This window comes from Cupressus sempervirens, chromosome 6, assembly GCF_028749045.1.
Source record: "Cupressus sempervirens isolate cs-2001-9-10 chromosome 6, ASM2874904v1, whole genome shotgun sequence".
In the NCBI taxonomy this organism is placed as follows: Eukaryota; Viridiplantae; Streptophyta; class Pinopsida; order Cupressales; family Cupressaceae; genus Cupressus; species Cupressus sempervirens.
This window is the reverse complement of record NC_143123.1, coordinates 260,509,710-260,537,300: the sequence shown is the minus strand read 5'-3', so window position 1 is coordinate 260,537,300 and position 27,591 is coordinate 260,509,710. Positions and strand designations below refer to the sequence as shown.

At 34.0% G+C, this 27,591-nt stretch overlaps 1 protein-coding gene across 2 annotated transcripts in view; it reads left to right on the top strand.

Moving 5' to 3' along the window:
- Positions 1-7,619: 7,619 nt before the first annotated feature.
- LOC149552234 (ATP-dependent protease La (LON) domain protein) overlaps positions 7,620-27,591 on the top strand; it is a 63,141-nt gene continuing 43,169 nt past the window's right edge. The window contains exon 1 of one of the 2 annotated variants that reach the window (XM_089787755.1): positions 7,620-8,139. In XM_089787755.1, the coding sequence (XP_089643881.1) occupies positions 7,976-8,139 (164 nt within the window). In that variant the 5' untranslated portion in view covers positions 7,620-7,975. The remainder of the gene's footprint in view (positions 8,140-27,591) is intronic. The other variant, XM_089787756.1, reaches the window with a different exon arrangement.

The window sequence follows — 27,591 nt, the reverse complement described above, 5'->3', positions numbered from 1 at the left end:
TTTTTTTAATAGTTATACTTTATAAAAAAAATTATAATTTTTTTTTAACAAAACAAAACCATCCTCTCTCTCTCTCTCTCTCTCTCTCTCTCTCTCTCTCTCTCTCTCTCTCTATATATATATATATATATATATATATATAGTTCTAACAATTCATTGACAGGGCAATTACGACCAATCAGTTGAATATTTCATTTAAAAATATTATTTTTCAATTCTAAACCCTTCCCGATTTAAATCCAAATTTGTAAAATTATTGAACGAGGATTCTAAGATATTTCAATCTCTACATATACAGAAGAATCAACATACATACCAGAAATTCACAATATTGAAATACTCGTCACAAGGAATTTCATATAAACATTTCACAATCAGGAAGAAGACAAGAAGAAAGGAAATAACGTAATTAACTATGTGAATCAAAACACAAGAATATATCTAGATTCTAATGCTAAAACTGCACACCCCAAAAAGATTTGTGAGAGAAATTTCTTCTCTCAAAACCTCCTCTCTTCAAAATTTCCTTCTCCAAAATTTTGCGGTCTTTTGAAAATGAACCCTCAATTGTTGATAAGGAGTTCTCTCCTAAATTTGGGGCATAATTATGCAATCACCCAAGAGGACTCCTTGCTTACCAATCTTTAACTCTTTATTATCTTTCTTTTAATGTTTTAATGTACCTTTATTGCAATATAAAATATCTTAATTAAATTCACTTGACTTCTCTTTTAAATTAATTTATTAAGTTTTATTCTCATGCATACTTTATACAATCTTAAAATTCTTTAATAAATTAATATCTTTTCCATGCTTTAATTTATTTTCGAAACGTTAATTGATAAAATATTTATTAACTTAAGTAATACTAATATTTAATAATTATTTTTAAAAAAGGACTCCTAAATATATTATTATTAAATTAAATATGAAAACTCATCATAGAAAACACATACAAGATCAAACTAAAGGGTTATAACCATGAACTTACGTCATACGATGCATTCAGAAGGTAATCAACTTAGATACGTGTCCTAATTTCTAAGACAAATGGGTTTAAGGTTAAAATTTGGACTTAAGAATTTATCTCCCCTCTCTTACCATTGAGATAATGCGATAGGGTATGCTCATCCTGACAATTCAGGGAAGTCGATACCCGATACCTGCAATCTACATAAAATCCATGCATATACAAACACATATATACTAAGCTAAACAAGAAATGGCAAGAAGTGGTGCATTGTCTAGATCCTAACTAACATGTGACTATGACTTCCCTCCTTAACCACATCAGAAACATCATACATAAAGAAAATACACACACACACAATATAAACATGCAGTATGGGGTAAGTATCTATAAGAAAACACATATGATAATCCATCTAACTAATCATCATCAATAACTGAAATCACTATAATAATCATCATGCATACATGAAGTATAGAGTACCAAGTAATCTCACCATATAATCAACTGAATGTAAAATAATATATGATAATCTTAAAAGAATACTACTAATAATCAAGCATAAAACTAGCCTAAAAGAGTTCGACAATGATAACAAAAATGTAAACTAGGGGCAGGCACTACAACACATATTTGTGTTTCCTTCCTTTACTCAGTGTTATTAAAATAATGAAGCATACCTCCTCAATAGTAGCAAAGATTGAAGATTTGAAACAATTAGGTTAGTAAAGCTCAGGGAATTTTTTTTTAACAATGTTATAGGATTGGTAGCTAACGAAAACCAAAGAAACTTTTAGGAAAACTTGAAAATAACATTTGAAAGCTATGACTAACTCTTAGAGAGCATGATTGGCACATGTCAGATGGTGTGTGAAGTGATTAAAAAACCCCCTAGTTTTCTACTGGCTGATTTCTTCTTTTTGTGTTCACATCTGCATAACCCTTCATTCATATCTAAGGGATGTATTCCATTGCATAGCTAAATTACGATCAGGGTAAGAAAGAAAATAATTGTAGAGGAGAGAATGAAATAGAGAACAAACACGAAGAAATTGAATATCTATATAAGCATTGAAAAAATAAACCAACTTGTAGAAGTATTTATAGTATTAAATGACACCTTTAATAATAACACATTATGCCTTTAATAGATCAAGAGATAGATAATTTTATTTAAGTTATTTTAATATATATAAATTATAAGGCAATAATACATATACACAAATGCCAAAAATTCTTCATTATGATTGATTAATTTGAATCCAATGGTGCATAAATTATCCTCTCATTCACACAAACTAATAATCAAAATTTTAAAATTAGAATTAAAAAGTTATACATTAAAAAAAATCATTATGTGTTATTTCTATATAGAGGAAACAAGCCAGTTGTCACCCATGTACGCAATGCATCCACGATAATCGTTACCTTTCCCCCAATTACCACCCAAAAAACCCTAGTACCTACACACAAATTTGCCAAAACAAATCACTATGAACACCAATAGCTATTCACTTTTTTTTCATTTTTTAGTTTTCTTGATTTTTGATTGGTTCATTTGTCCAAAAAGTACTATAACAACTATTGGGGGGTCTTAGTGGCAGGTATTGAGTGAACATTTTAAAATGATACTTTTAGACCACCTCTCACTCTACGAGTTCTACAAAGAGCTTTGTAAATGAGGGAAAGTCGAAAGATTAGCTTTAAGCTCTTCACTCACCTTGTAGTACCTCCCCTAGTTCGCATTTCTGCTATCAGTGCCAAACTCTTTTAGGCCAGTTTATGCTTGATGTTTAGTAGCATTACTTTCAAATTATCAGATATTGTTTTTACATTCAGTTTATTATATGATGAGATTACTTGGTACTCTATATTTCATGTATGCATGATGATAATTACAGTGCTTTCAATTATTGATGATGATTAGTTAGATGATTTATTTATCCTATTGTTTTCTTATGGATACTTACCCCATACTGCATGTGTATGGTGTGCGTGTTTGTTTTCTTTATGTATGGTGTTTCTGATGTGGTTAAGGAAGGGAGTCGTAGTCACCTGCTAGTTGGGATCTACAAGATGCACCAATGCCTACCATTGCCTATTTAACTTAGAATATTGTGTTTGTACATGTGTGGATTTTATGCAGGTTGTAGGTACCGGGTATCGGCTTCCCTGAATTGTCAGGATGAGCTTACCTTATTGCATTATCTCAATGGTAAGAGAGGGGAGATAAATTCTTAAGTCCAAATTCTAAGTCTTTAAGCCATTTGTCCTAATTGATAATTAGGATAAGTATCTTAGTCGAGTACCCTCTGAATGTGTCAGATGACATTAATTCGTGATTATAACCCTTTAGTTTGATTTTGTATGTGTTTTGCTATGATAGGTTTTTGTATGTTGCTTTATGAGTCTTTGGTGAATTTTCTATTAATTAAGTCTAATTAAAAGATTAAATTAATGATTTAATTTAATGAAAAATTATTATGATATTTTAATATTTAATTATATTTAATTAATTGAGAAATTAATTAAATAAAAGAATTAATTTTGAAGATAAAGTTATAAGTTTAAATTTAGAACGTGATAATATTTATTTAATTTAATAATAATATATTTAGAGTTCATTTTTAAATAAATACTAAATATTATTACTATTTAAGTTAATAGATATTTTATCAATTAAGTTTCAAAAATAAATAAATAAATAAGTGAAAATATATTAATTTAATAAAAGTTTTAAGTTCGCATGACGCGTGCATGAGACTAAAATATAAGAAATTAATTAAAAAGATAAAACAAGTATATTTAATTAAGATATTTTAATAAAGTGCACATGGGATTAAACTTAATAAATTAATTTAAAAGCAAGTTAGGTGTAAATTAAATAAAGTAATTTAATAATTCATTTTACGTGCATGGAAAAGATAAAACGAAAGATTAAGAAAAGTTAAATGAGAGTTGAAGACTTGTGAGCAAGGAGTCCTCTCGGGTAAACGCACAATCAGTGCCTCGATTTGAGGAGAGAACTCCTTATCATCAATTGAAGGTTCATTTTTCGAGGGACACGAATTTGGATGCGAATCTTGGAAGAGAATTTTTGGGAAAGTTTTAGAGAGAAGTTTTTGGATAGAAGCGAATTCTCTCACAATCTTCGGGTGGTTGCATATTAGCATCAGGTTTAGGTAGGGTCTTGTGTTTTGATCACTAAATGAATTATATAATTCAATATACTCTGTGTACTTTGTGCTTGTAGAAATTTGTTTCCTCAAATTTCGTTGTATGAACCTTTCCACCCTTTGTTTTGAATCTATCACTATTCACGTCCATCTGTAGATCCGGATTGAATAACTATTTAGAAAAACTCGTCCATTAATTTTGCAAGTTAGAGATTAAAATCGAGGAGGGTTTGAGTTTTTTTTATTAAAAAAAAAATTAAATTTAGAAATTTGAATGGTTAATCAAATTTCTCCTATCAAACTAGGGTTGCAAATGCTTATAAAAAAAATAAAAATTAAAAAGAAGAAGAAGAAGGGGCTATCGTTTTATAGAATCTTTATAAAGTATTTTTAAACAATGTAAAAAGGAGAGGGCTATTCTTTTCTTTAACAATTTATCATTTTATAAATTTTTTTGTAAAATAAAATTTAATCCGAAAAAGTAATTCTTTTGAAAAAAGGATTTTTTTAAAGGAGGGTGGGACATGCCCACACCCCCTTCTCATGAAGGCGCCAACAATTGACTGTTGCGCAGGTACTTGCAACAACAGAGGCCACAAAGCCTACCTAAATAGTCGCACGGGCTTAAAACGTGAAGACCATCGTTTTTAAATTTTTTAAATTTTTTTGTAAAAAAAATCAAATTATATATTATTAAACTTTTTAATAATAATTTTTATAAATATAAATATAATTTATTATATATATTTTAAAATTATTAAATTTTAATAAATTTAATAAAGGTTTTGTTAATTTCAATGTTTATATATATATAATTAAATTAAATTGTTATCATTATTTTTTTTACAATTTTATTAATAAAATAATAGTTATTCTATTAGTAATTTGATATTAAGTTATTAATGTTAATTAATTAAAAGTTTTAATTAATTATTATTAAAATACTTTTGGGCAATTAAATTGATCATTGAAAATTTAATATTATTTAATTAGAGTACTTAATTAAATTATTATTAAAATAAATTAGAATCGTAAATTGGGAATCAATATGAATGTTTTATATAATTATTAATTGATTTAATTAAATGTAATTTAATTAGGATTAATTAGTAATGGAAGTTGTGTAATTAAGTTCTAAATTTATTTAGTTAGTATGATACTAATTTTTAATGAAATCGTAGATTATTTTATTTACAAATCACAAGTATTATTTAATATCTTAAATAAATAAACTATTCTTGGAATATTTTAGGAAATTGCCTTAAAATCACAATAGGGGTAAATGTGTAATTACTTAAATATAAGAATGGATCAATTTGTAGGGGAAACTCGAAATTTCCTTTACCTGGAATACTTTGAACGAAAACTGAAACCCTACATTTAACCTAACCATGTGATTTAAATCATACCAAAACTTTGATACCTACACTTTGTCTTCTGTGTGATATTTATGTTTGTGGTTTTGGGATTGATTTAATTTTGACCAGTTTAGGTTGTTACCAGAAGCTCGGGGGTTGTGTGTTGTGATGTCATGTTGATGTTTGATCTTGATCTTTTTAACCCAACCATGGTAATGTGATGGTATGCTCTATGATATGGTTGTATTTACTATTGTTATTGCTTTCCAGTCTTTTTGTGTAAAGTTGAGGTGGTATGTTTATGAGATACTTGACTTAACCATTTTTGAGTCATCGATCAGTTATATTTGATTTGCTTTCTAGTCGCTTTGAGAGGACTGAGGTGTTTTGAATGATTTGTTCTTGATGATGTCATGTTGTGACATGTTTGACTTGACCATTTTGGAGTCTTCGATCAATATTATTATTGGGATACTTTTCGATTACTCGTTGAGAACCGATGGATATTGTGATTTATCATTTGATGCCTTTCAGTTGCTCGCTGAGAACTGTTGTGATTATTATGATTATCTTTTGGTGCTTTCTAGTTGCTCGTGGAGAATTGATGTGAATATTGTGGATTATCTTTTGATGCTTATCAGTCGCTTGTATAGGGCTGAGGTGATTTTTATATGATTATTGATTTGTGCTTTTATGAGCCTAGGGTAGGTTATCTACTTGTAGTGTCGGGAAGTGGCTTGCAATGAGGGTCGGGGCCCTAAGTGGCTGCCAGGGTAACTCATTGTAAGTTATTTTAATAAGTGAAAACATTACACTAAATGGGGATTAAAATGAACTTAATAAGATAATTATATGTTCTCGCCCATGCCTCGAGTGCTAGTACAAACTAAGATGGGAGTACAAAGAACGCTTGGTTACGACCTTGCATTCTGTAGTATGCCTTGTTAGTACGAGAGGATACTAGTGGCCGCATAGGGATCACTAGGGACTATGGAGTCCTGAGCTAACTGCCAAGGTAACTCCTACATGATTCGTGCGATGACACTTGCCCGCTTACATAGTAGGTTTTCTATGTGTCTTTATGTGCCTCCGGGTCTAGATGTCGATCTATGTTGGAACCTTTGAGTTAGTATACTTTTAGAATTTTCTTGACTTAGAGAGTATTTGTGTTATGTGATTGGATATCCTGTTTGGGACTTGAGACTATCTCCTTAGCGTGGTGGGAGTGGGCCATTTAGGTCTCACGCGGTCAGGTGGTAGTGCTTTTTACTGTTACCATTGAGATCCGTCTATAGTCACCGTGGTTAGAGCTTCTTGGGATGCTTGTTTATCATGTATAAATGATGGTATTTACTGATGCATTTCCTTATATTGATGACTAGTATGTTAGATTTCCTTATGTTTATGTTGTAGTATGTTTTAGTAGTGACATCCATGTTACTATAGTACCAATGATCTGATTGGTGACTTGGGATGTTACGCGTGAGGGATGGCTAGGGCCCACGATGGTCTAATGATGCTATTGACGGTTGGGAGGAACCACACACTTAGTTAGTTGTGTTTTATGATGGATAATTATATTTCATGTTAGATGTTTGTCTTTTATGATGGATGGATGTATCATGTATGTTATTGGTTTCATTTATTTTTATTGTACTTTGTATTATGGATTTGAGGAGGATGATGTATTTTTATTTTTACATATGTATATTCTTTAGCCTTTCATACCTTGTGACATGTATAGTGGATGATTGAGCATTCTGAATTAATTTGTCAAGTGGCATTCGGAACAAATGTATATTAAAAAGACATTGGACTTTTCAATTATTCTTTCATATGGATGTGGTAGTTGGTAGACTTAGTTTTAGTTAAATTTAAATGTGACTCAACGTCATGGGATCTTTAAGGAATGTAATTGTTATATATGCTTTAGTTGATGGTATGTTATTGCTTCCGCTACTATGTGTTTGATGTGTATGCTATTTTTCTTGTTAAAAAATAAAAATGTTTAGCAAACTTAGTAAAACTTTAGATTAATTTTTTTTGAATCCGCGGAGCGTTACACACTTGTTTACCAAAAAAAACTATAAATCCACGAAGTTAACCCAAACGACTAGAGGGTCATTTCCCGCGGTGATAAAATTATTACTGATAGCAAAAAAGTGGAAGTGTGCGTCCTTGGTAGACATTGCCCAGGGTGACACCTGACCGTCGCTTGCGTCCAATAAAACCTCAATTTTGCAGACAGGAAATGTTCGTCTCGTCTCTGGATAGAACCTTGACGTTTGAGGTGAAGGAAAGTAAAACAGGAAGTCTTACTATCATGGTCCTGTATAAAATCCTGATATAAGAAGTGAAGGAGAGTAAAGTCCCTCTTTTGACATACAGATCTTCGAATACGTGCTTGTTCACTTTTGCAATTAACGGTGCTTATGGACTAAATTTCGTCATCCTCAAAGAAATCGAAAGAGATGGAGGATCAACGGGAGCAGGTTCCATCCGTCGGTAGAGATGCAATTATTTTACCCAGAAATGAACGCCTTCAAATGCAGCAGATTCGAGAGCTGGAGATGGAGCAGCTCGAAGTTGAAGAGGTCGATTCAGGTCGCGAATCTTCTTCCAGTGACGATTCAAGGTATGCGATCACTGTTCACTTTTTTCTTCTCCCATTACCGTGACTTTCGTTTTTTATTTGGGGTTTGTACATGACAATTTCTAGAGTTAATCAATTCTCATGCTTATAATTCACAACGACTTAACAATCGAATTCAGCCCTTCTATTTTTAATAAATTCATAGTTATTTTTGTGGACTCCGTCGTACCAAACCCTCCCACTTACATTTTGGGAATGGAGTCGCTTTTGCCATATGAACTGTAAGGAACTCTTTATATGAACGAAAAACCTAACTTGATAACAATCATTTGCTGAAATTATTAAGGAGTGTATAGTTGAGGTCCACTGAAGATATTTTGCCCGATTTGATTAACTTCTCCATAAGGGGTGCATTGGGCAGAGTTGCCACGATTGATGAGTATCACTTCCAGGAAGGACCTGTACAAGTTCTGGTTGAGTTACGAAACTTCCAGAATGCTGGATGCAGTACGTTACCTAATTTCAACAATTGAGCACATCTGCCTCTATTCGTTCTTGGCCCTCATCTTGAAATCTCATTAAGTTTTACCACTGGTGCTTGCCATAGTATGATATAAGGGGACTTATTAAATGAAACTCTCACCTACAATTTTTTCAACCTTTCTCAAGTAGTGAAGACATATAGGATTTTTGTGAAGACTAAAGACTGCTAAAGTGCAGGCTTTGTGAAAAAGACGAGCATGGTTGTAATGGGTGTATCTCCCAGGCGGCTTGGTTTGATTGGCGGGTCAGTTGCTTCTTGCATCTAAATTTCACGATTTGTCATTTAATAGTATAATCGTATATGTGTACGATGTTGGCATAGAAGACAGTGTGGATTATGCGTTACATTTTTTTTGAGTATAACATTTTTTCTGGCGAAAGTCCATCTTTTCGCATTTATTTAAAGAATATCACATAACTACTGCTTTACTGCGAATGCTAATAGCTATAATTTTTTATGTAAATCACCTCTACTGTTTTTGGTCATGCTCTTTAGGGAGGCAGTCCTGTGGCAACAGCTGCAATCGTTATTTTTCTCTATTTTGTGCACAAATGGCCCCATAGAATATTTTAGGGAGTGCCATAGGATTGAAGGATTTTTCTTTAAGAAAGATAGTGTGGACAGTTTTTAAGGAGGAAGCTCGATAGGATGCTGCGGGGAGGGCCTAGAACTTTGAAGTCCTCTTTGAGAATATAAGATAGATAGATAGATGAGATTTTAATGTCCACGAGCCTGAACATAGCCTTTGGGATGCCTTTCCCACTACACCAACTTTGTTAATTCAGTTCGCTTTTTGTGTAGGCTGGTGATGAGTCCACCAAACTTCTAAATGTTCTCCTTGTTGAATAAGTTGTAACAGGAGTTGTTGGATAGGATATTTGTGAATTTGACTCTGCTGTCCCTGTAAGCCTCACATTCCAAAATGAAGTGTTGTTTGGTTTCCACCTTCCCAGAATTGCAAAATGGGCAGATTCTCTCTTCCCAGAGCTCTTTTGGTCTCTTCCACTGCCCAATCTCACATCGGAGTTGATGAGAGTTGGTCCTTAGTTGTGCAATAAGAGTCTAAGCTCTCCAAGGTATTTTGACATCTATATACTCATTCTGGCATTGATCACATGTGGGGTTGAACTCACTGATGTAGTATGTCTTTTTCCTACCAAGCCCTTTTTCCCAATTTCTCTTATGGAATTTCTCCATAACAAATACCTTTATTTCTTTATTGTTGATGGGAGACGTGTTGAAATGGGTATCCCATTTGCTCATCCACTTGATGTTTTGCTGCATCCAAATCTTTTTACGATTACGCAAAATATCATCAAAGACCACTTTAGGCCATCTACTTGCATCCATCTTTTCAATTTTTTTAAGATAGCTAATGAGCTGGGCCATAGCATGAGCCTCAATAGGTATAGCTCCCACTTCACAAAGCATGATATCATATGGGTATGTGCTTTTGATATCATACAATGTAAGATTAGAGTATTCTTAATTTTACCAAATGGGATAATGTGCATGATGATCATGTCAAAATATATTTCATTCTGTCCCTTGAAACATAGAAACTTGAAAACTGCATTGGATAGCTACTTGACAGGACCCTTTTGAGAGATATGTCTAAACATTTTTTTTCAGCAGTAGCCACAGAAAATTATGGTAGCTCCACTCCATAGATTTAAATGCCTAAGTTTCTAGATAAGCTACCGTCTCTGCCATTGTCGTTAAATGCACAGGGAATTAGCCATCAATCTTAGATATCATTTGGCTTAGAAGCCATATCCAAAGGGTTTTGTACTCCCAAAAATAACAACCCATATCCTCACCCTCTGTTTATTTTAAGGACATTGATTTTTTTCAATGCTCCAGTCCGATAAACTTTCTTATCTGGGTTCATGGGGATTTTGAACTCTTGCAGTTTGAAATCCTTTTCTGGAATCAATTTTTTGGGTTCATCTTTAGAAAGTTTTAAAATGTATCTTGGAGTCTTGTTCTAAAATAATATTTTTAAAATTCAGAACAAGTTTTAAAGAAAGTTCCCAATAACTGGAATTCTCAGCCTGAAAATGTCTTGCTTGGTCAAACACACCAGATACTACCAGAATGAAGAAAAAATACACAATTCACCTGCATCAACTATAGACATTCCTTATAAACAGGACCTACTAATTGATGTTGTTTCACTCTGATGAAGAGGGCAGTGTCTTATCTAGTCAATTGTGGCAAAATAGCCACTTCAGTTTTTAAAAAGATATTGAAATGAGCAAGGATTTTTGGATGAACACATTTAATTGCAATAGTTACATTAAAATAATAACAGAAAAGCACATTGTATTGAGGGCAGGAGTACTCTGCTATGCTAGGTTTGCAGCTTCTGGATGAACTATTAAAATATAGTAATAGCCACATGAAAATTAATGAAGAATTGTGGTTAGAATTGGTTACATGTTTAGTATAAATGTTAATTTGACTTTTTACATAGTCTATGTCATATAATTATCACATCCCCAAGTCACTCGTATGTTGTAGGAGTGCAAATATATTTATAAAAACCTTTTTGGCTGCAAGAGCAAAGGGATTCATGCAGTAAAATAGAAAGTTTTTCACACTACATTAAACATAGTGTAAGGGCATTGTGATGGATTTTAGTTGAGGAAGTAATTTGCAAGACATTTAATCAATTGTCATTGTTTTTTTCTTGTTTTTGGAGTCTAGAACAGGAAGAAATTTCTTTATTGCAAAAATGAAATGAGTAACAATTATCATGAATTTTGTGATGCCTTTGTTGAAGATTGTAGTTGGGATAGAGATCTTTATGTCTGATTTTATAAAATATATTATGACTGTTACGGTCACCTTTAGCTGAAGAGGACATTTATGATAATAATTGTAATATTAATTTTAAAAACATGTGTCATGCAATATGTGTTGAGGCATGGAAATACAAAGAGTTGTGTATGTTGGTTCCCAAAACCACGGATTGGAAATCCAAGAGCTTGGTACTTCTCCGATAGGATTCCACAATCAATTTTGGCCAACAAACGAGAATCACCTTGATTCCCCTGCACTTTAGGTTCCGCTACACCTAGGCGGGTAAAGCTTCTCCTCGAACTTGATCACTTGGTTAAGAGTTTTTCTGAAGCGAATTTAGGCTTTGGAGATCTCTGGTTGGCAAGGTCCTTGAACTCGATAAAACTGAAACTGAATGCTAAGCACTTGAAATAATTGATTGTTTTGTATAAGGTTTGTTAATAATGAATTTGATGCTTGTAGGAAGGAAGATATATATTTTTTGACTTCAATAATAGAAAGACCAGTGCCTCTGCTCATCCGAGCAATAGAGTCAGCTTCAGTGAATTTTCATGTACAACTTTATAAAGTTCTTATGCACTTGAACTGCCAACAATTTAATAATCAAGATGTGATAGAACAAATATTATGCAATTTTAGTTTAGTCTAAATTGAGCTTTAATTCCTCTGATAGGGAGACAAACTGTTTACAGATTCATAAACAATTTAATATTTCACAACATCTGTGATGATCAAATTTAAAATGCTAAATGACCATGTCCACTTATCTGACATTTAAATTGTATACAAAATTCCAAAAAATAATTACAAAGTACAATTCATCTGCAGTTTAAATTACCATGCCATTTAAAAATAAACAAAAGACTTAATTTTATCATTAAAATAAAATAATTGAATTTATATTACAAGTCATATTTAAGCCCTTATTCCTCCATACAAATAATTATAAAATGCTTCTTGTTGAGAATATGATTGTTCAAATATGTCTTTTTTACAAATAACTTATCCCTTATTTATAATTGAGTATAAGGGCAAGTGTGTCCTTTTATTAATTAATCACACCTCCCTATGGTAATCGCACCAGTAAATTAGATTTATTTATTATCTTTGTTTTGGCTTATGTTGTTATCAAGCCTTCCCTTATATCAAACTATTGCATAAACATTATTGTGAAACATAAGTTATATGCCATGATCATCAAAAATCAAATTCTATTGTGAACGGGCATCCATTCTAAGCGTTGGAAGTGATCAGATGACTCATACTCCTGTGGAAAAGAATACATCGTAACCTCATCTTTTGCTTCCGTAGGCACTCAGGGGTGCTTCCGCACGGACTAGAATTAGTAAACCATAATCATTACTTTAGGTGTTTCAAAAGTAAATATGGTGCAATCTTCCATTTTTGTCCTCGTGTAGAAACACGACACGTACTCTCTTATTCAAGTGTCTTTAGATGCGACCTTCCTCTGATGACAATAATAAACTTGAAACCCTTGTGCGACTTTGGCATCTTTTTCATTCATACTGCTGAGTGTCTAAAATTGACCAAGGCATTTGATACACTTCTTGCTGATGGCACAGGTCTGAATCCTAACTTCCTTCCAACACTCCGCATCAAATATTGGAATTGTCATGTTGCTTACTATGATTGGGGTATGTTAATGCCTCCTATCGGGCTCTCACTAAGGTGGACATAGGAAATCTTCTTTCAATCACCTCTGAGAAATATATTCAAATACTCTTTGTGATTGTCGTGATTCTTCAAGACTTCATGTCTTACAGTTACGATGTCTTGGCCCTGAAGATGTTAGCGGAAGTTCATATGCTATCTGTTTAAGCTGGGAATGCTATGAACAATCAAGACTTGGTGTAATAATATCAAATTGTGTTTTATCATCTGTTACACCTATTCATCATGTTCTATCCTTATGCTTCTAACTACATTTGATATGTAATAAATGATCTTTCACTTATTATCTGCGAATAGAACTTTCAAACAAGCCTTCTCCTTTTACTATTTAGAGGTTTTTCTTTCATAAGCAATCTTGCTTTGTCTTTTCAGCAATATAAACATTTGACTCTATCTTCAACCAATATGTCTCGTACAAGCATGCTCTTAAGATAACTCATTGAGGAACTCCGCCATACATGTGACGCCCTTGATTTCTATTTATACTCGTAGGTATTCAATAATGGTACTAAGAATGTGTGAATTCACTCAAACTCCTCTACACATTATGTTGGTTATGATCTTTTGTTGTTTTAATTCATATTGTTTGAATATAAGTAGTGGGTAAGATTTAAAGATTTTCTCTTTGCCATGATATTTGGGACTCTAAAATTTGGCAAATTTTAGAGTTCCATCAGTGTATTTGAAAATGATGTCATGTTTTGGGAAATTCAAGAGACCTTCGGTTGTAATGTGAAGAGTCTCTCTATTTGTTACATATATCACATCAAGTGAAACACCTTGTACATTTGAACATTTGATGATCAATAAAAGTGATTTTTGGTTGTGTGGCTAGATTTTCCCCTTCATCTAGAAGGGTTCTCCCATGGTAATTTTGTGTATCTTTTGTATCTATTTTGCTCCTTTTGGTTGGTGTTTATCTAAATTTTTGGGCTAATTTAACATGGTATTATAGCTTGGTTAGATAACAACAATCAAGGAAGTTTCTTTTCTCTAGTATGTTGTAATTGTCATTGGCTATTCTGGGAGGTTTGGTATTAGAGATTGGAGAAGTGACTATGTTGCAATTGTGAAGTTTTTATGTTTGAAATTTCTTCTGGGAATAGAGTTTTCTTCTGTGATTAAGTTTTCCCAAGGACGTCAATCATTTCGGAAAAGTAAGTCTAGATGTAGCCCAAATTGATCATATAACATTTGACTCATCATTACTATCGTGGTGTTTGCTAAGGATTACAAAGATGTTTCAGGCATTGAAAAGGACCGAGTATTATTCTTGGTTGGTATGTTGGAGTTTGTGTCATTGCTGGGTTAGCATCTAGATGGTTAAGTGTTCATGGGAGGAAAATTTGCAAAGTTGTTTTGGAGTAATCTCGAGCACCTTTGGATTTACACCATGTAGAGAAGTGAGCGTTGCAAATACTCCTTATACAACATACATCAATGATCATTCACCCAATGCTTGTAGAGATCTTACCTCCACTCCCACGTGCATTATGGAAGAGTGTCTGGTGGGTATTGTACTTCTAATTCCAAGCGAGCATAAATGCTTTGTGTAATTGTGTTCCATCTCCACGCCAAATGTGATGGTGTCGAGCCATTATGGGCTTGGGACTCTGCGACAGTCATAATTGGAAGATGCTGATTAATCATCCACATCTTCTTTGTTAAAATCACGTGCCTTGATTTTGTTTAAATTTACTATTTTCGGTTCATGCCTTTGGGAGTTATTCTTCCTTATGTCTTCTTTGTGTATGTCGTGTACCTGTTTTATCTTGGTGGTCTCTTTCAAGCGTTCAACTGGTTATCGTTCTATTTGTATCGACATACAATTGAGTTCATCTACTCACAATTGGAGTATTATTCTTGATGTTATTTTATATCAGAGGTTAAAGATATGATTTGTTAGTCTTTTTCAATGGTGCTTGGAAGCGAGGAAAAAACATGCGAAAACAATAGGCGGGTAGAGATTGTCGGGGAAAATTGAAAGGGCAAGGAACCTAACAAAACAATGGGGCCCTAGTTAAAATTTGAAGATCTTGTGTGAAGGAGTGGGGATTTATTATTCTTTGAAGAAAGGAAGGAAATTAAAGATTGGATGGTGAGGATGGTGGAGGCAAGCAAAGGGGAGCAATTTGTGATAATCGAATTTGCTCTCTTCATAGTGGCGGCTCTTATTGTTGCACATATTATAGCTTTTATTTACTAAATTTATAGAGTGGCCATCAAAGAGCTTAGCTGTTGTTGAAAGATTTATTGAGCAGCTATGGCTCATTGCATTCTTGTCATTGTTGTTGTATGGTATTGTGGAGCGAATTTGAGTTGTCACTAAAGCATATTTCGTGAACTCTGTGGGTGTGTTTATGCCTGAACAAAAGGCTGATAGAGATAACATTGTGAAAGCCCATTGATTGGGAGCTCTTGATATCTATCTTCATTTTTTGTCTCCATCTTGGAAATGAGAAAAAGATTCGACAATTGAAATAATTGGATCAAAGGCAATGGCTTGTCCTAATCATTTCTCATTGAATGGGAATTACAACTATCATAGTGTTTCTTTCCTTGCTTTCCCATTCACTTGAGTGTCATTTTTTTTTTGTTCTTTGTTTGTTATGATTGAGCTAACAATTCTTGCCCTGGAAGCCAAAAATTCCCTAAGTCACTGAAGCTGCTTTCATCGTAGGGTAGGATAGAAGGGTCTCTTTGCGAAAGGATGTTTTTAAGGAACTGCACTGGTGAATGGAGTGATACTGTTTGTGCCCTGGCTAGTAGACTAATGTCATAGATCAAGGAAAATATTCTCCTTGCCATACAAGTAGGATGATAATTATAGTGGGTAAATTTGCTTATTGATCACTTTCTGAATTCCTTGTTAATATGTTTAATTCAGAGTAACGAGACTTACCGCGAGTCAGGCGAGTGACCTGAGTCAGTGAGTCGAGATACCCTTGCTGGGTCAAAATGACTCGTAACCTTGGCTCGGTGGGTCACCTTGGGTGACCCTCTTGACCTGTGGGTGATGATCCATGTGACCCAGCTGTAGCTAGGCAAATTCGACGCCAAAATTTTTTTTGCTTGGTTTTCTTCTAATAGCTATAGACTTGTTTTAACTTTTTGTTTAACTTAGCATATGTTTGGAACATTTGATGATGACTATTGATGTGATGGATTTCATGGATTTGATATACATTTTGATGGATTTCATGGATTTTATATATTTATGCTCGCTATTTCCTTCAGCTACTATTTAGTAATTTACCTTTGTATTTATGTAATCATTGTATGTTTATGTATGTGATCAAATTACCTTCTATTTCATGATGTTATTGTGTCTTTAAGCTTTATTCAATAATGGGTGCATGGAATGTTCTTTAAATCCTAAAAAATCTCTAAATTTCAAGGGTTTTGTCACTTTGCTGAGTCATTGCTGTCATAGGCAAGTCCGACTTGAGTCAGGGCTGGGCTCAAGTCTCGTTACTTTGGTTTAATAGTATGTATGAGGATTCTACTGTGTGATTTTTGAGTTATGTTTTATGAGTAGTAGTTTTCAAGAATTTATTTTTCATAAAATGAAATGGAACACTAATTCTTACTGTATCTAGGTGAAAGACTTTATCTGATTAGTGAAACATATTGCCTATCAAATAAGGAAGTGTCAATTCCAGGTCTAATATTTCAATAGAAGTGCTGTCTTGATTTTTAGTGACATTAGATTAATGAAACATATTCTTCATGTGAAGCAGCTAGCGACGAATTTTGTGGCTTAATTTCCATCAACTGTTTATTGCTGTTTATTCTTACTGTGATATTGTTAGAGAATATTTTACCTGTGAAGTTGGTTGTGATGATTTTATTGGCCAAGTTTTTTTTTTTAATTTAGACATTTTCATCGTTATGAGTATTAAGTTAAAGGCTGAAATTTTTAGTTCTTGCAGACACAAGAGGTGATAAATCATAAAACAACCAATAGGCAAGCATGGTTTATATCTGAACATAAAATCATCATTACAGTAATAATTTTTATATTAAATAATTTTATCAGCAAAGTATAGTCAGAGTCATCATTACAACCGGGTCAGCCAGTATTAAAAATGCTGACCACTACCAAAAAGAGAATATGTTCTACATCAGTGCCCAGACTAGAAAATATGAATATAGCAACATATCCAAATCCTAATATAGCAAGCATTTAAAACTATTGTTATAGTAGCTGCAACATTATCTTAATGGCCCAGGCTAGTGCCTAAGCTGTCATCTTTAGGCACCACATCTTTAATCTTGTCTTCAATTTGGCTGTTGTCTTCTCTATCTTTAGGTCTCTTGTATGGTTCCTGGTTCATTCTGGAATTGTCATAATAGTGATTTTCTGTGGCATAGTTTTGTTGTGCCGTGTCTCCAAATCATTAAGAAACAACTCCTGGTTCATCTTAGGGATATCTTGAGTGAAGTATCTTGTTTCATTGTGTCCAATGAATTACTGGGCAATGTCCTCTAAGCCATCAGAAGATTGAATGTCCTTGCTGAAAATAACCAATGCTCCATCTTTCAGAAGAGAATTGAATCTATCCTTTGAGATTTCCAAAGTAATTGTGACCTGTGACACAATATAAAAATGTGTGAGTTTAATGCCGAACTTAGTAAGGTCCTGCTTTGTCTTTTGGAAAATCTCCACGATCCTCTATTTCCAAATGCGCCACATAATATGAGCAGTCAGCACAAACCAGAATCTGTTCAAATTTTCATCAAACTCGGCCATAAAGTCAACAAGGATTTTATGCCAAGAGATATTGTTCATGGTGTTCGAGGTGAGGACTGATCAAAAAACAAAGATCAAATCTTTCTAGCATGATGGCAATAAAAAAAAGGTGTTCAAAAGACTCTTGAGAATTGCAGACAGAGCAAACAATAGGTTGCTGACCACCATTAGAAAAGAAAGATCCAACAACAAGTTTCTTGAGCAGGAGGAACCATCTAAAGCAAACAATTTTTGGATCCATAGGTGAATACCAAAATAAATCAAAGATAAAGAGCCATCTTGAGTTTGACCAATTAAATCCCCATTTGTTATTAATGTCATCAATGATTTCCACATCCTTTTTGAGCAAATTATAAATATGCTTTCTTTTGCACTCACTCAACCTTCTACCATCTTCACATTTGATATAATCAAGCACTTGCTGAGAGTTCAACTTTTTACCTGGAAAGAACTTGCCAATAGCTTTAGAACTCATAGGATAAGTTTTCTTTTGAGCTACAGGGATGTATTTTTTACTAATAACATCCCAAGACCCCATTTGCTTGTCAACCAGAAAATCCTGAATAAGAGAAATGTCTTTGTTATGCCATTTTTTTGCTAAGCAACATTGTGTAAGAGCTAGAGGTTTATAGTTGAGGTAAATGCACCACCAGATAGATATGCCTTCAACATAATAATAGGGATTTTTCCCAACAACATACCTAGAACAGACCATAGGCTTAACCTGACACCATGCCTTCCATATAGTTGAAAACACATTAGATTCATAAACTTTGATATCATAGTCCCCCAAAACAATATCAATTATAGTGATATTCTTCTACTTTTTCCCCTTTTTAGGTGTAGAATTTGAAATATTGTTCCTAATCAAAATCTTCCATGGTTTGTTACCATTAAGGACCTTGATAATCCATTTCGAGACAAGAGCAATATCTTATGCTCGAAGATGTCTCAGCACTAAGCCCCCTAGATTCTTAGGAGAACAGCACCTTTCCCACTTCACATAATGTCTTTTCCTGTTACCAATGCTATCTGACCACAATAACTCCCTTAAAATATTTTCCAATTTATTAGTACGAGTTTTTAGCAAAAAGCCCAGTTGAAGCATTGTAGATGGCATGTGAGGATAGCGCTTTCTGCACCACTTGAGTTCTACTAGCAATGGAGAGCAGATGAGTTAGCCATTTGAGGTCTTTGCTTTCATTTTTCTTAAAAATCCAGGATCACATTTCCTTGGTAGAAGGTTTCAATGCAAACAAAATCCCCAAATATCTAACCATAGTATCTAGCCCAACCCATTTCTATTCCTTCCTTTCAAGCCATTGTGGTGGCTGTTCAATCCATCCTAGAACTGTAGATTTGCTAGGTGCAATTTTAGCCCTAGAAGCATAGCTGTACAGCTGGAGTCTATTAAGAGTGTTATTGAAGTTATCTTCTTCCAACTCCACAAGCAAAGATGTATCATCTGCAAATTTTTCAAGAACTAACTCTTTATTGTTAGAGAGGCTAATCCCTTTAATAGGAGGACCCATATCTGCACTCTTGAGGGTATAAGATAAAGCATCTACTGCTAAGACAAATAGAGCTGGTGCCTAGGGGCACCCTTGTCTTATAGATCTACCTAAAGGGATTGGCTCAGAGAAGTCACCATCTACCCCAATCATTGTAGAAGAATCCTTGAACAAAATGTTAACCCTATTGTAGAAGTATGGTAGGAAACCTAATGCATAAAGCATCTTGGAAACAAATTGACATTCAATTCTATCATAAGTTTTTACAAAGTCTAGTAAGATCATTGCCACATTTTGTGTACTCATTTTAGCCTAGTGCATGCCTTCCCAACTTGTAATGAGACTGTTAAGGATATATCATCCCTAATTAAAATTAGTCTGCCTAGGTGTGACTGTGTTTATGGTAATCTGAAAGACTTCTGTCTATGGTTATCTGAAAGACTTCTAGCCAATATTTTGGCAATGATCTTATAAGAAATGTTCAATAATCTAATGGGCCTCCAGTTCTGTGCAAGAGACTTGTCACCACTTTTGAGTAGCAATTTGATTATCCCCCTGTTAACTTTATTCCCAAGAAATCCGGATTCATATGCATAATCATAAAGCTCCATAAGTCACCTGATATCCAGTCTTTATTATGCTTGTAAAATTCTGCTGGAAGTCCATCCATGCCAGATGATTTACCATTTGCCAATGATCCAATAGCTCCATCAATCTCATTGAGATCAATGTTCTTTTGAAGTGCCTTGAATTGTCCCTTAGTCACTTTTTTTGGAATTAAATTGAAACATTGATCCATGGCAGAGATTTTTTCATTCTTGATTTCAGAGGTAAATAACTTACTATAGAATTGAACAAAAGTCTTCATCATTTCAGTATTATCTGTAGTATATCCATCCATCCCTTGGATGCCACTGATATCCTCCTTGGCACAGTAATAATCTGTATTTGTTGCATTGTAATATAACATTTGGCTTATGTTTTGTGTGTCATCAAAGTTCTTTTGAAGTGCCTTGAATTGTCCCTTAGTCACATATTTTGGAATTAAATTGAAACATTGATCCATGGCAGAGATTTTTTCATCCTTAATTTCAGAGGTAAATAATTTACCATAGAGTTGAACAAAAGTCTTCATGATTTCAGCATTATCTGTAGTATATCCATCCATCCCTTGGATGCCACTGCTCTCCTCCCTTGGCACAGTAATAATCTGTATTTGTTGCATTGTAATATAACATTTGGCTTATGTTTTGTGTGTCATCAAAGTTGATGTTGTTGTGAGTATCTTTTCAGTTCAAATTTAGTATATAACCTCAGAAAGTGTTTGAAATATTGCATGAGAGAGATACACTGGTATGGAGTTCAATGCTCTCATGATATTCACAGTATAGATAAGTATTCTATATACTTGAGTATGGATCAAGTTTTTATATAATTGGAAATAGTATATGCTTTTTAACATTGATCCCAATGATTGATTTCTCTTTGAGTGTAGGATGCATCAAGAAGAATGAGTTCATGAGAGATTCCATGCAAGGTCATGAACATAGGAATAATTGCTTATAGTCATTAGACTGATATTCAGAAGAAGTATATTCAGCTTCAGAGGGAGGTTATGTGAAAAAGGGAGATGTCTAACCCTTTGCAAAAAGCTTATGTTATTGACTCAATTGGAATCAACTATCGTGTTTTGGTAATCAAAGCTGTCCCTGCTGAGGAGGATTCTCTATTAAGAGAAAATCTTAGTTATTAATGCACTCTTCTTTGGGAGAAGTTTGAGGTGAAAGCCCTTGTTCCACCCTCTGCAAGTAGGTACAGTAGACTATCCTTTGCGAGTAGGCATGGTGGAAATGCATCCTTCTTTGGGAGAAGTTTGAGGTGAAAGTCCTCGCTCCACCCTCTGCAAGTAGGTATGTTGGACCACCCTCTGCGAGTAGGTATGGTGGAAGTGAGCTCTTCTCTGAAAGTCATGTGTATGATTCTATTTTATGTGCTTATGAAGTAACTATGGTGAATTATGTTATGCTGAGATAACATGTGTTATGTGATGTGAATTTGGTTGCAGCTATGTGTGCCTGCCTTACTAAAGATCTCTCTCTTGCTAAGAGGGAGCATTGAAGATAATAGCTGCAGTAGTGATCTTTATCTCTGATTTTATAAAATAGAAATATGTTTGTTATGACCATTATGGTCACCTTCAATTGAAGAGGAGAAGAGGACATTTATGATAATAATTGTAATATTAAATATGAAGACGTTTCACATGACATGCATTGAGGCACGAAAATATTGAAGAGTTGTGTATTTGAAAATGAAGTCATGTTTTGGGACATTCAAGAGACCTTTGGTTAGCATGAAAATACAAAGAGTTGTGTATTTGAAAATGAAGAGTCATGTTTTGGGAAATTCAAGATACCTTCAATTGTAATGTGAAGAGTCTCTCTATTTGTTATTTATCGCATCAAGCAAAACACCTTGTACATTTGATGATCAATAAAATTGATATTTTTGGTGGTGTGGCTGTGGTTTTTCCTTTATGTGGAAGGGTTTGCCCAAGGTAATTTTGTGCGTCTCTTGTATCTATTTTGCTCTTTCTAATTGCTGTTTATCTAAATTTTTGGACTAAAATTTAACAGCCTTGACTTGGTTGGATTTTGCAACACTTTGTAATTTGGTGTTGGAGCATAACTTCCAAAGGTCATAACTTTTGATATGGGCAGCCAATGGAGCTCCTTTTCCCCAAAGTGAAGAGCATCTAGGATCTATTTCGTTATGACCAACCCTAGTCAACCATTGCTTGTTTTGAACATTTTTAGGGCCAAATTCAACCATCTAGGACTCAACAATGATATATTTTTTGGGATTCTTAGAATTTTTTGGAGATAGTTTTTGGTGTTTTAGTGTGAGATTGGATTGGGGTTATTCATCATGATTTAAATCATTTGTAGAGGAGTTATAGTAAACTTTTAGGTTAATTTGTGCTTTAATGTAAAACCATTAAAAATGTTTGTTTGCTATTTTTAGTAGTCATGGTTCCTCCATGTAGTTTTTTCACTTTGAATAGTTTTTGGTGCATCTTACTAATGCTAGATAGTGGGTTAGTGGCAGATTTTCCCTTTAAACAAAGACTCTTAGTATTTTTGGTTCAACTTTTGAAGAATGAGATTAAATTTTAGTGTTCTATTTTAAAAAAAATTGATAGATTTTTGTTGTGTTTTTGGATACATTATTTGGTATCAAAGCAAGCTCAAACTTGAAGTTTAAGCACAATGCCAAGAGGACAAGGAGACTGAAAATGAACATGCAAGTGCTACAAAGTCAAGGGGAAGGATACAAGAATTATAATGACTAGAGCTAGGCAAAGAGGAACAAACAACTTGGATGAAGAACATATGAGAAGTTGGAGAAGAAGATTTGGTATTTGTTCTAAAAGAGGATAAAGCTCAAGTAGCAGCACCAACAATGGGGGAAATGATGATACAATTTTTAGGAGGAAGGAAGGGTGTAGTAAAGATTGATGTTTCAAAATATAGGGGTAATCTATAATTAGCAAAGCTCATAGATTGGTTAAATAATATTGAGAAATTAATTGAATGAAAGTTTTGGTAGGGGAGAAGAAAGTTAAAATTGAATGCACAAGACTGAAGATGAAGTGTAGTGGTATGGTGGGATTTCTTTAGAAATACAGACAAATAAATGCTAGGGTAGGATTGAGACATGTAGCAAGATGAAGTAGAATTCAATGGGAAATCTCCTTTTTTTGAACTGCACAAACCCTCTGCTAAAATCTCAAAATTGAAGGCAAAAGTAGTATATTATACAAGACTATATATAAGAATTAAAAAATGAAACATATGAACAAGTGGCTATTGGGACTAGAAGGGATTGTTGGCATTTGGAGTAGTTGATTCAGGTAGAAGACATGTTGTATTAATGACAGTTTTTGTCATTGATGTCAACATATGTTCTTTGGTTGTAGACAAACTTATATTTTGTATGTTGCAGGTCATTGATCAATTCAGTACAGGCAGTGATTGGCATTACTGGATATGCGAGCTTATATTTTTGTTGAAGGAGTGTATATGTTATCTCTATATTTGCTGTAATTTATGTAATATTTTGGACAAGTTTCATGTCATTTAGTGAAGACTGGTAGCAGACCAGCGAGTAGGAAAATATGCTAGGGGTAGTTCTGCAATTTTTTGGTTGTAGCTTGATGGCGAATAGGAATTAATGCTGGCAAGCATAAAGGTTGATAGAAAACTGTTTGGTTTGTGTATGTTTGGTTTCGTAGATCATTTGGTTAACTATGGAAAGGTTGTTGATGTGTATTGTGCAATATATTTCACTAGCAACCAATTGGATCATTGTAGTGTGTTAATTACTACTGGCAAGTGTTAAATATATATTATAGTGTGTGGAACACTTCATGTAATGTTTGTACAATTTCTTAAGAAGGCGTGTATGCCTTAGCATGATCCTATGTATTTAGTTGTGCATTGGGAAAGCTCTAACATGCTGAACTGATTGATTATTTATAATTGGTATAAAGAAAAGTTATTTTCCACATTTATAATATATGGATTGTATGGAAGGATATAGATGTGGGCCTTGATGCTGGAGTGTCAGAGCATAGTTGAGATGTTTTCAGATGCTTTGAGAAGAGGTACAAATGGAATCTATCATTCCTAGTGTACTTCAAAGGATCTGCTTTGGCAATTAAGTTGCAAATCAATCAATTCATGTCTTAGATTTGTTATCCTGGTGTATAGGTGGCTTAACCTTTTATCCTTCGAGTTGTGTGCTTGGGTAGTGAGTTGTTTGTTCTCATAAGCTCCTAACAAGGTTAGAACCTTCTAACAAGGGTTCAAGGTCTCCTACAAGGACATGTCCTTTAACGGGGACAATTGTACTAAACGCATTGTAATTGACTTGTAATAGGGTCACATCCTTTCACAAGGAACTTATATATTAGTATATCATTTCGTGGGTGCCGTTCCCACTAGGGTTTCCCTCGATAACAAAAATCAGTATGTTTATGTGTATGGTTTCTTGTTATTGTGCTTTGTTATTCTAATTGTTGGTGATCATTTTTATAATTTGGAATTAACTATATTCATGCACAACTAATTCACCCCCCTCTTTCAATTGTGAGGTGTGGAATTTGCTTCTTAACAATTGATGTTAGAGCATCGAGTCCTTTTTAAGAAGGAAGCTTAGTAGCTTGGGGAGATCTACAATGGCATACAATAATGAAAGTCCTAAATTTGATGGAGACAATTATGATAGTTGGAAGAACAAGATGATAACTCTTCTGATCTGTATGGGAGTTGATTATCGGTTAATTACAAAGAATGAGATCGTGAATTTGAGGGAGAGCTACCTTCATGCACAAATGAATAGAAGGAATTACAATGCAACATGATTTCTAGGGAGGCATTGACTAGTGCATTATCAAAAGCAAAGTTTACAGAAGTAAAAGAAATGGATTTATCATATGAGATCTGGACAAAATTGGAATTGGTTCCTAGGCCTAAAGATAAAAGTGTTATAGGAACTAATTGGGTGTTTAGAAACAAAATGAATGAACAAGGAGAAGTGGTAAGGAACAAAGCAAGACCAGTATGTAAAGGCTATTCACAACCAAATGGATTTCTTTTGACAGAGCAAGAAGACTTTGTATGTAAACTTAGAAAGGACTTTATGGACTGAAGCAAGCTCCAAGAGCATGGTATGCAAGGCTAGATAAACATTTGTTGCATTTGGGATTCAAGAAATGTAGTGTAGACAATAACTTATATGTGAGAGTTAATTCTGATAGTTTATTAATTATTGAGGCGTTTGATGATGACATTATTTTTGGAGGAAATGATGAAGTGATAAATTTTTGGAGGAAATGAAAGGTGAATTTGAGATGTTTATTATAGGACAAATAAAGTAATTTCTTGGCTTGCAAATAACACAGACTGAAGATGGTATCTTTATATTTCAAACTATACATCTTAAGGAATTACTAGTAAGTTCTGTATGAAAAATTGCAAACCAGTTGGGATATCTATGGTTACAGGTTGTAAATTGACTAGTATCGATGATTCCCATAGCACTTTTTAGACAAGGTACAAATCTGTGATTGGAGAATTACAATATGTAACTTATACTAGACCTGACATAGCAAATGCAATTGGCTTTGTGGCAAGATATCAGGCAAAACCTGAAGAATCACATTTGGTAGTACCATAGTAGTAAAGAGGATTTTTTAGATACCTGGAAGGAACATTGGAATTTAACTTATGGTATGATAGATCTAATGATTTTACCTTATATGCTTATACGATGCAGACTGGGCAGAAAATGTTGATGACAAGAAAAGTAAAATTAGAGGTGCATTTTTCCTAGGCGGAAGGTTGGTTTCATAGCTAAGTAAAAGTAGGATTGTATATCTCAATCTATTAACATCGGTATAACTTTTTTTGAACCTATTATAATGCATTGTGATAATACAAGTACTATAAACATGTCAAAGAATTCTGTATTACATTCAAAGACTGATCATATAGCTATATCATTTTTTAAGAGAAAAAGTTATAGAGAATGAAATAAGATTGAAATATGTGAGTATAAAGGAACAAGTTGCATATATCTTTATTAAGCCTTTGCCTAAGGACACCTTTGAATATCATAGATGTATGCTTGGGGTAATAGCCCCTCCTTATGAAGAGTAATTGATGCAGGGATGGATTACTCTAGTACAATCAGAGCACATTCATACATCTGGACATGATGCTTACTACTGCTCCATAAAAGGAGTGGTTGCATGGTGTAGAGCTAGTTAAAGAGCTCTTATTTGAATCAAGTACCTTATCTATTTCCTTGTCCTTACAATATTCCCTTCAGAAGTTGGCCAGATTTTTCATACCTGAGATGACTAGATTAGTATAAGAGTGTTCAAGCTTACTATAAAAAAGGCTACACGTGGATATTCAATTGTGTTCTAGAGAGTCATTGAGTCCCGTTGATCTTTCTTGTGACTTGAAACATACCCACATCTATATTCTTTGAACTTGCTTGTTTTCTCCAAATATAAAAAGGCATTTCGAAATTTAATCTACCCTTAGTTTCTTGGTGCAGGAGCATGTCGAGCTTTGACAATCTTGGTTGCCGATAACATTCTCCAAACAACTTATTCTTTTGGTCTCAAATGTTTTCACCTGTTTTAGCTTTTTGTTTATTGCTCCATTTTTGTTTGTTTGAATGAAGTCTCTTTGTACGGTGCTTGCCTTCTTTCCTTCACAATACGTACCTTTTTGCTGTGGTTGAGGCTGTAAATATTATGGGGTGCACAGTGGAGTTGGACACATTTTTTGTTTCTTAAGGTATTGACCTTGGCTTGGATTAGGGAACAAAAATAATAGAAGTTGACTCTTTAGCTGGGCGTTGACTCTCTTGCTGGGGCCCACATTTTCCTTGTTGAGACTCAGTTCTTCTTTCTTTCTTGAGTGTCTCCCTAGTGGTGCAGGCCACCTCCTTGATTTTGATTTTGGTGTGATGAGAGGTTAGCTAGGTGTGTGAGTGCGTTTAATAAGTTCCAAGTGTCTTTGGAATGTAACTATTCCAATTGTAAGAGCTAAGTTGCTCATTAGGTCTGAGTTGCTCAAAAGTTGCTCATTAGGTCTGAGTTGCTCAAAAGTTGCTCATTGAGTCAAAAGTTGCTCAATGGGTCAAATGTGAGAAGGGATGAGTAATTGAGGTCTTGGATGATCTAAATAGGTTCTAGATATTCTATCTAAGGTCCTAGAAAGGTTCTAGGTGAACCCATTTGACCAAAAGGGTCAAAGAGCAAAAGTTAGTAAAATGTTGCAAAGTTGCTCAAAAGTTGCTTGAGCAACTTTTGCAATTTTTGCAAGAAATTGCAAATGAGTAGTTATGGATGCTGTAGCTACCCATGCTCGGGTAAATGAGCATGGAAGATCATCTTTTGAAGGTTGGAATGTTTACCATCAATTCTATGCACGTGTGAAGTTTCTATACGGATGGTTTGCAGTGTTTGCCATTGCTTTAAGGTGCTGTACGACTGTGTATGGATTGGCATAGTAGTGCAAGGTTATGTTTTTGATAGATTAGTTTGTGCTGGTTCTTTTCCATATTCATATTGGTGTTGGAGTTCTAGGAATTGCAAGCTATAGGTTTTT